At 41.0% G+C, this 14,956-nt stretch overlaps 2 protein-coding genes across 7 annotated transcripts; one reads left to right on the top strand and one right to left on the bottom strand.

The window, feature by feature from the left end:
• Positions 1-246: 246 nt before the first annotated feature.
• Positions 247-5,121, bottom strand: c8a (complement component 8, alpha polypeptide). Its single transcript, XM_054627131.1, has 11 exons — positions 4,897-5,121; positions 4,666-4,774; positions 4,009-4,156; positions 3,753-3,900; positions 3,334-3,523; positions 3,065-3,247; positions 1,943-2,183; positions 1,711-1,842; positions 1,401-1,558; positions 999-1,224; positions 247-486 (listed from the first exon to the last, which is right to left on the bottom strand). The coding sequence occupies exons 1-11, from the start codon at positions 5,004-5,006 to the stop codon at positions 335-337; spliced, it is 1,797 nt and encodes a 598-aa protein (XP_054483106.1). The 5' UTR covers positions 5,007-5,121; the 3' UTR covers positions 247-334.
• A 410-nt stretch (positions 5,122-5,531) lies between these two features.
• si:ch211-188c16.1 (uncharacterized protein LOC562677 homolog) lies at positions 5,532-14,260 on the top strand. Of its 6 annotated transcripts, none has more exons than XM_054596598.1 (19): positions 5,532-5,718; positions 6,789-7,728; positions 7,838-8,026; positions 8,222-8,765; positions 8,874-8,989; positions 9,088-9,113; positions 9,271-9,311; positions 9,436-9,486; positions 9,706-9,838; positions 10,023-10,182; positions 10,438-10,561; positions 10,691-10,722; positions 11,108-11,171; positions 11,355-11,389; positions 11,681-11,744; positions 13,106-13,204; positions 13,361-13,374; positions 13,639-13,672; positions 13,828-14,260. In XM_054596598.1, the coding sequence occupies exons 1-19, from the start codon at positions 5,710-5,712 to the stop codon at positions 13,895-13,897; spliced, it is 2,745 nt and encodes a 914-aa protein (XP_054452573.1). In that variant the 5' UTR covers positions 5,532-5,709; the 3' UTR covers positions 13,898-14,260. The 6 variants fall into 6 exon arrangements, with proteins under 6 accessions (XP_054452573.1, XP_054452572.1, XP_054452574.1 ...); XM_054596597.1 differs by having other exon boundaries at positions 11,352-11,389; positions 13,828-14,259; XM_054596599.1 differs by lacking the exon at positions 13,361-13,374 and having other exon boundaries at positions 11,352-11,389.
• The last annotated feature ends 696 nt before the right edge of the window (positions 14,261-14,956 follow it).

Genomic DNA, 14,956 nt, shown 5'->3' with positions numbered 1-14,956 from the left:
ACTAACTGACCTAACTAGACCTGCCTGAAGCACTGACCTGGATTCAGCTTCAGTTACCCAAATTAAACCTTCACATTTAAGGCGATTTAAGAAATTTCATTCAAAGCATCTACAGTTTTACTCTTCAGACATAAAAACACACACTTAGTAAAGTCTGCATCACACATTACTACCTTGATAAACAGTGTGTCTTGTGTCCTGATAAAATGCATGCATTTCATTTTGAGCTCAGACACTAAACAATAGTGGAAGAACACTTTTTATTCATTAAAAAACACTTTGATTATGCTCTTTAAGCGCTCAACAGCATTTTCACCCTGGAACTGGAGTGACTTTAACAGCGTTGATTCTGAGAGGACGAGCCCATGCAGGTCATTCCCTGGCCACCAGGTGCAGGATTATCACAGGTTCTGGTCCGAGTCTTCCTGCTTGATGCACAGGATGACCAGGCCCCCCAGCATGACCACGACCCATCTGTCTTGGCATCTGTCCAGGAAATAAAATGAGGGGAATTTAAGGCAGATCACCAAAAAGATCCAGGACTCCGATCACATCCCATATTTTGCAGCCAGATGGGCAAACTGATGAGGGGTTTACTCAATAAACAACTTCCTGTCAGTGGTGAGAAGTAACAAAGTACTTTCACTGAAGTATAATTTTGAGGAACTAGTGCTTTACCTGACAATATACATAGTGTGTGACAGCTTTTATTTATCCATCGCATTCCAAAAGAAAATATTTTACTCTTTACGCCGCCACATTTTGCACACAACTTTAGTTACCTGTTACTTCACAAAACAAGCCCCAGATGCATTAGACCCCCTGCAACGTTATGACTTACTACAAAGGGACCATTCTTGAAAAAAAGATTTGAGGCTTAGGACAGGAAATGGTTAGCTTAGCTTAGCATAAAGACTTGAACCAGGAATAACATTTTTTAATTCAGCAAATTAAATTTGTTTACCTCCGATGTAATTTACTCAAGACAAAAGTCTCACCTCTTCTGAGAGTCTCTTCGCAGGCCTTTCCCTGGTAGCCTGACTTACAGATGCAATTACAGGAAGTCCCCGATAGGACAGGGATGCCGCTGTATCTGCAGGGGGCGCAGCGACAGGAGTCGAACTGCTGCTGATACTCATCCCAGCCCCTCTCCAAGTTGGCCAGCCTTGCACCTACATGGTCAGCGGCTGTGCTGAGGCGCACTAGCTCATAAATTGGCATGGTCTTTGTCCCGAGGGAGGTAGGACAGAGACAGGACGAGGACAAATGTTAATAAAAAGATGATGACCACAGCAGCAGACGCACAAAATCAGTATGAGGTCATAAATCGAGAATTAAACTCTCAACTTGTGGGGTTTTTTCTGTTTAAGAACATGTTGTGACAATTTTCCAATTATCACCTCATATTCGATGAGTGTCGGGTTGTATTGGAGGGACGCTCCCCAGTTCCTGTAGGTGTCAGGGTTCCTGATAGCCAACAGGCCAGCGCTGCTGTGTGTGACTCCCCCCTTCACTAGTGTAACAATGTCCTCAATCAAAGCTGAATCAGAGTCCTGAACTACATTTCATAAGAAAAGAAAGATCAAGCTGTGATAACACATTACTGCAACAATCCTTCATATCACTTGTCAGTTGAATAGAAATTTGACATAGTTACATATAAAGCTAATAAACTCAAATTTAATACTCAATAGAATGTTGATGTCTCACCTTTCTCAAACGATCCTTTTTTACTGCAAGGGTTCACACCCACTTTAAAGTCTACTGATACAGAGGCGGAGATTGGATAGCTCAAACCAATAGAGGCACCAAAGCATCTACCAGCTTGTTCAGCCTCAAGATCTGTGAGAGTTATGGAAGAGAAGTGAAGAAAGGTTTACATTACATTTCCTATCAGATGATATTGATCAAACTGAACTGAAAAATGAAAAGACCACAGTACTTGATTCTGCCATAGTCGTTTTGTTGACAACCACAACATATTCGAGGGTTCCTCCCATTGTTCCCTCTGTGACATAGTGGGTGCCAAATGTGTTGAAAAAGCGGGAGTACATCCCAAAATCATACTGCTCCGGCAGCTCCATTAGCGAAACATAGAAATCTTCATGAAGCATCAAATCATTATCTCTCATCTTGAAGCGGGCTGTTTCCACTTTGGACCAAAGCCTGACAAACCCTAGATCCTGAAGACAAAAAGGAAAGTTATTACAGCGTAAATTATTTTTTCCTTTTTCTCAGAAGTAGACATATAATGAAGATGGTTGAATTAAAGTTAAATATTTTTAAAGTCACTTATACCCCAAAAATGAAACATACATTTTTTTTAAAGGAGTTCAAAATTGTTGGTAAAACACGCATTTTCTCACCCTCATGTTACTGTTTGATATTAAGCTAAGTTAGGAGATTGATAGCTTAGCTTGGCATAAAGACTGAAAATGGGGAAACCATGGATGCATAAAGAGAACTGGATAAAGTGTTTGAGGTGGGGCCCAGTTTCTTTTCTATGAAAGTTGCTCAGTGGCTCATGAAGCCAAAACAGCTCAACTGCTTATTTAAAAATTTCAGGATCTTCCGCGTCCATGGGGCTCATAAAGTAAGCGCACTAGCGTTTCCTTTAACCCGGCCTCCAAACTGCTCGGTCTAGGCACGCTCATATGAATGGCAGTTCATTATGCCTAGGGAAATAATTCTGGATTCAGCTATTATAGGATTTTACAACTTCTGGCACTAATGATTTGAATAAGGGCTCCATACTGGAAAGTAAAAAAAAAAACAGAGACTCTTATTTACAGACATTTCTCTCCCAATGTAGGTCTATGGGAGAAAAGTTGCTTTGGGTCCCATGGCATTAAGTGATGGACCCAGGAGTTGTAATAACACCGTTTGGCCACTACAACAATTTACTCAAGAAAGCAAACAAACATATTTCCGAAAATGCCAAACTATTGCTTTAAAAAACAAAACAAACTCTGACCTCAAACAATTTGTAATTATATATTTCAAACAAATTGAACTTCCTATCATCTAGTAAGATAGTTTTGTTCTTTGGATCAATAAATCATACCTGGCTTTTATGTTGACTTATGTTCTTGAGAAACTCTGATTCCGAACTTCCACTCAGTCCCACTTCTACATAATAGACCCCAACTGTGAAACCGCCCTCGGATGAACTCATCGTTTTCCTGGCTTTCAGTAGGCTCGTCATATCTTCAAAGAATTCCTGAGAGCCCTCTGATGTAGCTTGAGCCTGTAACAGGTTAAATCAGGTCAAAATGTCTTTAACCAGCCCATTTATTGAATTAAACCAAAAAATAAGTGACAGCATTACAATACCACAAATTGGTAGGTATGGTAGTTGTGGGGCTTCCTGTAGTTCTTTTCATCTTCATTGTAGTGCAGGTTCTCACAGAATGCTTCATAGATGAATTTCCTCCATTCACCATTATAGACATATTCACATTTTCCTCCAAAATAATTTGGGTCAAGTACGTGATCCACAAAGTCTCCAATCAAGATGTTGTAGCTAGGCAAAGTAGAATAATTTAAATAAGGTAAAGGTATGAGGATTAAATGACACACATGTCAAGCAAAATAAATAATGGTGTGATTTGTACATGTTTCTGATGTTTCGAAGCAATTTGCTAGGCAAAGAATAATGATGTTGGTGTGTTGATGGCATATATGCTTATTGAAATAATTTTGTACAACTTTCCTGCTAATTAATTTGCATTGCTTTTTGAAGCCGCATTTACCCCCGAGTGCCGCGTTCAGCCCCAGGGATCGTCAGTAAGGTGGAACACTTGTCGTCTCTCCGATTCACGTCCTCACAGTCCTCTTCGTCAGAAAAATCTTCACAGTCTGACTCTCCATTACAGCGAAGGGACTGGCTGATGCAGCGCCCTGGACAGACAGAGAGACAGATTTACATGTTTACTTCACATGTACAGATAAAAAACACCCTCAGCTTCAAGAGAATGTGCTGCGTGAACGTTCGTTGGTGGAACCTGCCTGTTTCTTTGCAGGTGAAGCTCTCGCCACAGTAATCTGGCACCATACACTGTGTTGTTACTGTTGGACAGGCCAGTTTATCCCACAGTGTATCAATGCACTCTGTGCCACCAAACTGTGAGGGCTTCTCCATGTATCGAAAACGGAACTAAAACAGAGTTAATAATGAGTTAGCTCTTTATATCAACCAATAAGTCCATTCCCTTGTACCATTGTTGAGATTCACACAGACACAGTCTAGTAGTAGGCCACATGCTACGATGTTCATAGTGGTGCAGTTAAAATCATACTAATTCAATAAAAGGTTGTTTCTAAGTTCCATATAAGTAGCTACGTGACCTTTGATTTTTAGTGTCTACAATGAATCCAAAGATACTAAATGAGTTTAGTATTTTGGAGCCTAAAATGTCAGGAACGTTGTAAAACCAAGGCCTAACCGTATTGATCTTATCGGAGCAGAAGAGCTGATTTGTTATAATCCTTGTTCCTCTTAAACCTATTGATTATCTCCTCCGTGTTTTGATCTGAGTTTTTAGACAGAAAACTCTTTTAACTCCACGTTTTGGAGAGAGTGCTAGTTCTAGAAGTTGGAATCGTAGTTTTATTTCAATATCTTTAAAATTCATGCAATGTTTTGAGAAAAAAAAACTCCATTACCTTTTGGTCTGTGCAGGAGTTACAGGGTGTCCAAGGTGACCAGGTCCCCAGCTTACAGTCGATGGGTGTCGGTCTGTTTACAGCTCTGGCCCTCCTCATTCCAGCCCAACTGGCCCCCAGAAACATACACTATCATCTCAGTTTATCTTCTTATACCCACGGTGCATGACACGGTAGACATTAAATGTTATCAAGTGTATGTAAGAGATATTGAAGCGAAGAATACTGTACCTGTGAGTAGCAGTTGTCCATGGCTTCCTGTATGCATTCACAACTGGGTTAAAGTTCACACACAGGAGCAGTGTGCATAAAGGCAGAAGTAATTTAATAAATGTCTCCATACTGAAAAATTTGTAGTTAGTCCTTAGGATTAAAATGCCACAAAACACAAAACAGCTGTTGTGTTGTGACTGCTACCAACGCAGCCTTGACCAACGACTGTGAATGATTGATCAAGAGTACACAAATGCTCTTACAACAGTTTGGAAAGTTTTTTAATGATCTATAACCCCCATTGCTCATCTTCCCCGTGCAAACACTCCAATCTAGCCAAAAACATTTGCCTGCACGTTTACAATGTAACAAAAATAACAGTAAAGGTACATCAAACACCTCAAACTGACCTGAAACACAAACATTTGCCTAGTTACAATATCTGCAATGAGGTGATCCATTGAGTTTTCCTATTATTATTGTTATTATTGTTATTATTATTATTATTATTATTATTATTATTATTATTATTATTATTATTATTAGTAGTAGTAGTAGTAGTAGTAGTAGTATGATTATGGCATTAATAATAATACCCATTCACATACAAATTGGCTTCCGTCGCTTCTGATTTGACAATTAAACCTCATGAACGCGCACGTCATGAGGTCACGCGTAGCACGCAGGTGCGCTTTCAAATTGTTTGTTTTAGCAGAAACAGTGTGTTGGATGCATCACGCTGCATTGATCAACGCAGCCAGCAGACACCACACAGTTTAGACCGCTGCCCAAATGTACAAAGCTGAACAGTGATGAACAGAACGAGCTGCAATGGAAGAGGTAACTTTAAAGACATTGCTCTGAATCATTTAAGCTTAAGGTAATGTTGGCCTTCTGACCGTGCCCTTTGCTATGTTACCCCATAGGGAATATACTATAGTTCATTAAAGGGTCTCTTCATACAAAATACAAAACATTTTCTCATTTACTTCTTATGCTAGTAAATGCATATATCTATTTTTGTGGTGCTAAAAACATTGAAAAATCTCAGAAGCAAATTCAGTAGCATCATATTTTCTGAAAACCATTAATTGTTATGCTGGAAACCCTTAGACATAAATATGCAAAGTCAACTGTGTTGTCAACAGTTATTTTCAGAATGTATTGATCAATAAAGTTTTATTGTTAAATAATTGAATCGTTTGTTTATCAAATGAATGAATTCCCAAAAGCCCGAGCTGCCTTCACATGTCTAGTCTATGTTTTGTCCATCCAACAGTTCAAATTACATTACATTACATTACATTACATTACAGTCATTTAGCAGACGCTTTTATCCAAAGCGACTTACAGGAAGTGTATTCAACATAGGTATTCAAGAGAACTACTAGTCACCAGAAGTCATAAGTGCATCTCCTTTCTTAAACAAGCATCTTAAAGCATAAACCAGAGCAAAAGTATAGTGCAGAGGCAAATTACTACGAAAACAATATCCCAAACATATTAAGTTTACATCATAAGGAAACCAGCAAATGAACTGGAACACAAGGATCTTTCTTTTTCTTAAAAGAAATGGGTCAAATTGATTTATCTTATTCAAGATCAATAAAACAACTTATTATTGAATCTGTACTCTCAGACAAATTCTATTCACCTCCAATGTATCGGGGGGGGGGAGTCGGAAATGTTAAGATGCATTTAATAACCTCCACCAAAACGATCAGGAACACGGAGTGAGTGAGAGAATGCTTTTTGTAATTTAGGTAAACCAACCCTCAAATTATGTTGTCTCAGCATTGGGGGTTGTCTCCTTTTTAAAACAACCATCAAGTAAATTGTCTATGAAAGTAATAGCATTTCTATTAATCTAATCATTAATGATTCATTTTTTCTTCTTTTTTTCAATGGAGGGACTGAGCCACTTCAAAGCTCTGAGGGCCAAGTTTCAGGAAGAGGCCCTCTTGGCTCAATCCAAAACCAGTCGTCCAGCTGTTGCAGAGAAACCGAAGCACCTTCCTCCTCCTCCTCCTGGAGGTCACTGCGGCTCCGTGGTCAGCAGTATTAATATTGCTGTAGAAAACAAGACACCAGTGGCTCCCTGGGTCATCTTCAGAGATGGGCTGGGGGCATCCGGAGGCAAGCGACCAATTTCCTTTCCACCGCAACTTCAGCTGACCTCCCCCCCATCTCAGCTGGCTAATGGTGACAGAACAACAAGGCAGTCCCTCAAAGACAGACACATGCCTCTGGTGCTTCCTGTCCTGCCTTTTAAAGAGCGAAAGACAGAACCGCCAGCCAAAAAGGAGCACAAACTGGGACCAGAGCCAGGGAGAGAAGTCCTGCCGCAAACTAAAATCAAGAAGAAAGGTTTACTGCTTCCTTTCAAGTCCGCCAGAGCATCAAAGGTCAGCGCAGAAAATGGAGAGGAGCCTACGTATGCTGATTTGACCACCAGACCTTCCAGTGCTCCCGGTGAGCTACCCTCGATGGAGAAACGAACCACAGAAGATGGGGTTTCGCCCCAAAGTGACCAATCTACTGCGGAGTTCCCACTCTCCAGCCCCGACATCCCGATCACCCCTCCTCCTGCACAGACAAGTGTTTACTCCGACAACAAAATGATTAGCACCTTGGAGAGAGCCAAGAAGAAGTTTTCACGCAAGCAGATGTTGATCTCCGCCAAACATAAGAGCTTGCGTTCTCCTGACTACGTCTCAAGAGACAAGGCGTTCCCTTTGCCGCCAAATAACCTTATAGAACCCGAGCTACCCATACCGCCACCAGTCTGTCTTCCACACATGGCTTGTCTATCAGCCCGGCCTTTCTTCAAAGCGAACCACTCTGAACGCAGTAAGTCATATTCCATGATAAGCATTTTTTTTTTTAAATTTTGTCCACTTCATTGTTTTCTAATGCAGATTTCTAATGCATTTGCTATATTGTGTTTTCCTATGACTAGGGTCTGTCCTGGATAAGCATTTTGGCAGGGATAAATCTCTTCCCTCTGTCAGGACTGTTAAACCTCACTCACCCTCTGCTCCTCAAAAGAGGTCTCTACCTGACGTGAGGTCACTGGGGCCATTGCCACCAAAGCCCCCCAGACCTCCGTTAGTAGATCTCAGCTGTTACCCTCCACCCACAGTGAACGGTATGTTAACTCGTTTTAATATTTTTTTTGTCTTTTTGTTTCCATTGGCTGCAGACTGCAGGAATACGATAGCAAGAAGATGTGTTTTACTTGGACATCGCTCACTGTGTATTACACCTCTTGCAGTTTTCATTATACTTATTTGTGGTCAGGTTGAACATCTGTTCAAGTGCTGATTTTGGTTTCTTATTATAGAGGTGTCACCAGGTCTTAGCCAAGCACCAAGCGAAGAGCCGCAGGCTGAGCACCCATCCGTCTCCCACTCTGTACTAGACGCTCCGGAGTTTCCAGACTTTGAGAATTCAGAGATGGAAACAGCAGAGGGTGAAGCTGTTGACATATGTGCACTGGAACTGGAGGCCTTGGACTTAGTCAGCACTGACCTTCCTGTACCAGATCACTGCGGGCTCATCGGTTTCGAGCATCCACAACCGGACTTATCGGTGTTTGATCCTTTAGAGCCCCTTATGAGCAACGGAATCCAAGATCTGAACCTTGGCAGTCAAAACATAATACCCCTCGATCCAGCCAGCTTCCCTGAACCAATAAACTTAGACGCTTTCCCAGAGCCTTCTGTATCAGAGCAATGGTCCCAGAGTGAGGAGGTGATCATGGATCCTCTTTCTAGCACTCAAGCTGATGAGACAGATCTGGGAGATGCTGAGTCTCACTCTGCTGCACAGGAAGCAGACGGTGTTAGCCACGCAGCATTGAATGATGTGATTCAATCACATACAAGGTGAGTTTTGTAGTAAGTGCAAACGCACTCTGATCCATATTTTGCACGTTTCACTGTGTTGACGTGACACTTCCTGTTCGTACAATTGGATTGTCTGCTCCCCTCTAGTGTTTCTCAAGAGGACAGTTACTACGAAGCGTGTGATAATGTGTATGAGGACGTCGAGAGTATCAACAGATTAATCTCGGGCCAGAACTCGCGTAAACGAAAAGGTGGCCTGAAGAGTAAGAATTTTTACCTAATACATTGTTTCTTCTTGATGAAGATCTTTTTTGGAGTTCTGTTTTCCCTGTTTAACTTCCTCGTTGACCATTTTTTACAGATCCATATGCTGACAACCACCCTATGGTAAATATATTATTATTATTCTTTTAATTGAGTATAGTAATCCTAGTGAGTAAGCAATATTTATTTTCAGAGACTTGAGACAATGAAGAAAACAATGCGCTTTGCTCTGTTTAACAATCATCTGTGGTCAATTAAAACTCATCTGTTTTATTTGAAGAAGGAGGAGGCGTCTCTAAATATATGGCCGCGGAATCCTTGGTAAGTCATTCTTTTTTTCTTTTTTTTTTTAAACATGCAAGTCATACGTTTTATCAATGACTTTGGTATTTGTCAGATGGGGGCAGACATTGATTTTGCTTTTTCTATCTTAATCAAAATACAGGGGCAGTTTATCAGGAGAACACGCTCATTCGGCTAATAATCATCTCCACAGGTATGTTAGACGTTGTCCTTCTCCTGCAGCTAGAAAAACGCTTGTATTGTTGTTTTCACATTGAAAACAGCTTTGTTTTTTTTGTGTGTTTTTCGTATTCAGTTATTTTTTTTACCATTTTTAAAAAAATATATATTTCAGGTGGTACATGTTATCTTTATGGAAAATAATTAGTTTTTGGTTGTTTTTTTTACACTTAACAGTCTTATTTGTTTTCAGTAAAGAACGCCAAAGCCCCAACACTGCTGACCTTAAAGAAAAGAAGAAGAGGGAAAAACACCGACAGGAGAAGGAGAAAAAAGAGCAAAAGGATAGGGAGAAGAAGGAAAATGAAATGAAAAAGAAGTTCAAGGTAGGTTAGGCTGTCTGCTTTTGAAAGGCCTGTAATAATCAGTTTTGTTTGAAAATTGCTTGCCAAAATTCAACCCTGCCTTAATGTCACGATGATGGTCAGTGAAAAGCAGAAAACAATGCACTGCTTAGCTTCTTGGCTTTGAAATCAATCAGCCCCTCATTACTGAAATTTGTCTCTCTAGGTGAACGGCGAAGAGGAGGCCATGTACCACGCCAAGGTGATGGTGGCTAGCAAGGTTCGCAAGAATGACCTGCCAGTGACGAGCGGGGACACGGTCAGCATCATTCGCACCACCAACTGCCCCAAAGGCAAATGGTTGGCCCGAGACGCCAACCACAAGTGTGAGTTCAGACGCATCGGTTGTGATACCAGGTTGTGTCACAAGATTTGACCTAAACACTTTAAGAACCTGAGCATTAGTTGACTTAGAAAATGCTGTTGATCTATATATGTATGTTGAACTACAAACAGGATAAGAACAGCATCTCCTCCCATAGAAGTAATGGGAATTAGTATTTTCTATTTCACATTTCCACCACAGTTTCTCAGTGTTTTCAGTGCTCTAACTCTCCACTGCTCTTTCCTGGGTATTGCAGACGGTTATATTTCAGTGATGAACGTAGAACTAAATATCAAAGAGATGCTGGAACTTGGCAAGAAGGCCCAGGCAGCTGGGCGAGGAGGCAACCTAGAGGGAGATACCATCAGCATTGGGAGCAGGTACTGACTAAATGCTTTGGTTTCTCAATAATAAAAAAGATTTGTAACCAGCCCTTTCCTGTCTGTGTGTGTGTGTGGGTGTGGGGGTGGGTGTGTCACTCGTTCATAATGCTTTTCTTTGTTTTGCAGATCCTCATGCCACCTTGTACTAACAAGCAGTTGTAAGTGGCAGAATACATTGAGCTCTATGGTTGCTAACTTGCTAATGTTAAACTGGTTGTACTGTCGTCTCTTACCCTTGCTCAGCTACTTCAATACCTCAGAAAGCACTGCAGCCAAATAGTTAACTGGTTGATATAATGTATGACTCGATGACTGACAGAAAACAGTTTCACAGAGGTTGGATTGTAGCCCAAAGACTCGCACGACGCAATGCTTGGCTTGAATAACTTAAGGAGTTGTCATCTGCTTGACAGTCTCGTGTTGTTTTATGATTGTGAAAGGTATTTCATGTGAGCTGGTGGTTTTGAGTTTCTACCCCGCCAAACATCTATCATCAGCAAGCTCACTGTGCTTAATCAAACTAATGTGTTTTCCGCCCCACAGTCACCGATGACAGTGAGGAGTGGGCCTGCGAAGATGAGACCCTCTCGCCCTCCAGTGAAAGCCAGTGAGTGCTGTCCTTTTTTTAATGTGGCTTAAAGTCGACTTTCAAATCAGCGTTATTTGTAGGAAGAACGACAGAAACCATTGACCACATAAGGGAACATATAAGATCCCTTGTAAAAGATATGATTGACTTTATTCGGCTCACAGCGTGTTGTGTATAATTGTTTTTCTTTCTGTGTAGTAGCTGTCCCCTTCAGATAGCCTCACTGCCCGAGATGTGTGAGTACATTCTACATCCAGTCCCTTTTTCGAAGTGAAAACATGAGAACAGAACATGGTATCGTCCCCCCCCTCTTCCTCAGCCTTCTGCCTTAAAGGGAAATACCAGCTTTGCCTGTGGTTGTTTTATGTTATGCTTTGACATATGGCAGACTGTAAAACGCCTTTGATGTGCACTTCTACCACGCCGCTTCCTTACTCCCTCCCTCTTCTGTCGTACTGTCCTCACCCCCACCCCTCCCTCACCTACCACCCACCCGCCTCTGTCCCTTCATGTGCTCGCTTTGACAGCATGTGGCCATGTCGGCGCTCAGCACACTCTGAGCGATGCCAACCTGGAGGACCTACACACGCAGTAAGTTTCAAAGCCGATGCCTTGGCTCGTTTCCTTTGCTCGCCCATAAGTACATAAATCTGTCTACATCTACCTCTTCTCAAGACGGTGGGTGTGTAACATGTGATGTATGTGCATTCCTACATACATTTAATCATGATTAACTGAATTTTAAACATTGGAAAGAAGACAAATAAAGTGGAGAGTTAAAGCCATTGGAAACTTTATGCATCAGCCTTGACATTTTAGGGATTGGTCCTGGTTTCCTCTACTATGTGATTACAGTAGAGACCAAAGACAATAGATTCTGCATTGGATGAAACCAAACAGGGGACACACCAAACTGGAGCTGCAACACTAACAACTGTTGATTTCTTTATAAATCTACAGATTATTTTCTCAATAAATCTTCTATAAAATGTCATATTGAAAAACACCCTATATAATTTCACATAAATGAAGCTTGGTGTTAGTTCATGCAGGACACCAGCTGACAGCCAGCCGATCGAATCATAGCTTCCAATCGGCCACACACCAATCACTGCTCACTCTCACCAAAGGCGGTCCATTTAAATATGACTCCCTTCTCACTGGTCCTTGTTACACCAACGCGTTACGACCATACCGCTGGCAAAGCTTTGCCTCCTCCACCCCTTTCTAGTATAGAGCTAACCTTACATATCAATTGTCGAAATGGAATTTAAATTCTAACCTCGGGCTCATTTCTGTAGACCGGGGGGTCTATGTATGGTGCTCCCTGTTTTGGCTTAGTAGCTGCTTGGCCATCCAGGGAGCATGTCAATAGCGGAGCCCCAGCGCCAAGTATAACTGTATTTCCATTGTTGCAATAAATGGATCAAATCTATGACGCAAGTGTTCCTGACTGAACCTAAGGTGAGGTATTCAAATAGTTGTTTTGTCAGTATATTTGATTAGCTGAAACAAGCAAATATTTTGCATTTTTGCTTGAAAAGTGTTAAAGATTAAATTAACTAACATTTCAAGGACATCTTAATCAGAGTGACTTGGCGTTGAAATGATAGAACTCTAATAAAGTTTGCTGCCTTAAATCTCTATTCTTCAGTATAGTTTGGACCACAATCTCTCAAAGTCTTACCTGTTAAAGATTTCCCTGTTCTGAGAGTAAAAGGACAGACTTACGATTTCTTGAGGCAGTTAAAGCGCATTGAACCTCTTCTTTCACTTGGTAAAGTTTGTATTTATTTCAGGATTATTGTGTTTGATCATAATATATTGTATAAGTGCTCCTCGCCCCCTGTAGGCCACTGATTAGTATGAAAAGTAATAGTTCTAGGAGTAAAACAATAAAAGACCTCTTTACCTCTTTATCTCTCCTTATCTGTCTTGTTTTTAATATTTAGGACCAGACACGAGGCCCTGCAGAAACTAGCCATCTTCTTTCAACACAGCAAAGATGAATTTGACGACATCTCTGATGGAGGAGGAGCAACCCCTACAAAGTACAGTATTCCCTCATCCATGACCTCAACCATTACTTTAGAACTTTCCTTTTTTATGTCTCCTGATGCTGTCGTAATCAAAATCTGTAATCAACAACCGTGTGAATGAGTATAAAAACTTTTTTCTTCATTTTGTCCATTCTCTCCTATGCAAAGTGCCGAGCCATCGAGTAAGTTTCCAGAGTTGATTTTCTTTCATGTCTCCACTGTTGTCATCACTTGTGTCACTCTCACTGATAATGGTAAAGCTAAGAGGAGGGCACTTAGAGATCTCTTTAAGGACTCTACAGACAGGCTGGCGTCTTGCCTGAAATGGAAAAAGACTTGTTGCGACATTTATCTGACTCCTGTAACCTACGGACACGGGGCAAGACGGATTGCCGAGACAGTTCAAAGCTAATGTGGACATTTGTATCTGCTCGTTTTTTATCCAGATTTCTTGTATGGTGTTGAGGAGCCTCCATACCCGTAAGTGTTGACGGGTTGTTTTTTTTAATCAGCAAGTGAAGCTTGCCTCTTTTTGATCTTTATTTATGTTAGTATTCATAGATTGAACACAATGAACTTCAGGTTGGTTGGCATCCTCCTCCTGAAATGGTGTGTCCATTATGTTTTTGTACCAGGGAACAAGAGGTTGACTTCACAGAGCTGGAACTCCTTCCTCCCCCGCCGCTATATGCCGACACCTTCTGATTACCTGAAGCAAGTAATGTCACCATGAAGAATATCTGCCATCGAAACAAGTTTGCCATATAGTTGAGAATGTTTTTTCATCCTGTACAGAGGAGAAAAGAAACAATTGTGAACGGAGCTGCTGATGTGACTGTACCATAATTCTAATTTCACTTTTGTTTGCTCAGTTTGTTGTTCATATTTCACGTTGTGTTCTACACTTTTCTTTTCTCTGATGCGACTATTAATGGAGCACAAAATTGAATCATTGCACTTTATCCAAAGAGCAATGACATAAAGTAGCCAACTGTTCACTCGTAGAGCTAACATTTAAGGATTTGTTTGTAAATGCGTTGGATTTTCTTTTGTTTGTGTTACATCTAATAAATATTTGTTATTGATTTAATGTTTTTGATGACATTGTTTGTCCGTGATTGGAACAGACTACCAGAACAGTCATAATGTATAGAGTGTAGTTCTTGTAGCCCTACAGCATATCAATCCTGATTTTAAGTGCAATCCTTCCTCTCTTATCCTATTCCTTATCAGCACTTCACTGTCCCCTGATACTTTATCAAAGTGGCATTATATGAGCCTAGCTCCATCTCTATTTTATTGCTTGAAATGTCATTACACTTTTTAGGGGATTTCATTTTTCATGGTACACAGTACGTCACATTTATAGTCTGTATTACATAATCTGTTGGTGTTCCACTGGGCAGACTACCAATATAAAACTTCTGTAAAGAGAAAAGTAGTTCTTAATAATTAAGGGTGGGAAATGGACTTAACCACTTATTTGTACACCCTTTTTTTTTTTTACCACTATTACTTGCTGTGTTTTCATTGTTATCTGGCTGACTTTGCTCTGTAAAACCCCCCTCATTACTGCTGAGCTGTAGTGAGCATCAGCCAGCACCCAGAGGTGTGTGTGTGTGTGTGTGTGTGTGTGTGTGTGTGTGTGAGTCAGCCCGTGTGAAGGAGCTGGCATATGGCATTAATTGAAAGGGGAGGAGCTGGAGGAGTGGTCTTCTTGGAAGGCTACCACTACCCCTAAATAGAGGAATTCAGGATGGTTAG

Source organism: Anoplopoma fimbria, chromosome 3 (genome assembly GCF_027596085.1).
Source record: "Anoplopoma fimbria isolate UVic2021 breed Golden Eagle Sablefish chromosome 3, Afim_UVic_2022, whole genome shotgun sequence".
Taxonomy (NCBI): Eukaryota; Metazoa; Chordata; class Actinopteri; order Perciformes; family Anoplopomatidae; genus Anoplopoma; species Anoplopoma fimbria.
This window is presented reverse-complemented; position numbering and strand designations above follow the sequence as displayed.

Bases quoted from the DNA above. Each gene is read 5' to 3' on its own strand.
- si:ch211-188c16.1 (XM_054596594.1), top strand. The intron at 8,027-8,221 runs GTATGTTAACTC...TTCTTATTATAG, and splicing joins CCCTCCACCCACAGTGAACG to AGGTGTCACCAGGTCTTAGC. The intron at 9,114-9,270 runs GTAAATATATTA...TTTTATTTGAAG, and splicing joins ATGCTGACAACCACCCTATG to AAGGAGGAGGCGTCTCTAAA.
- c8a (XM_054627131.1), bottom strand. From the start codon at position 5,006: ATGGAGACATTTATTAAATTACTTCTGCCTTTATGCACACTGCTCCTG. The intron at 1,843-1,942 runs GTACTGTGGTCT...TAACTCTCACAG, and splicing joins AACGACTATGGCAGAATCAA to ATCTTGAGGCTGAACAAGCT. The intron at 487-998 runs GTGAGACTTTTG...TTTCCTGGACAG, and splicing joins CGAAGAGACTCTCAGAAGAG to ATGCCAAGACAGATGGGTCG.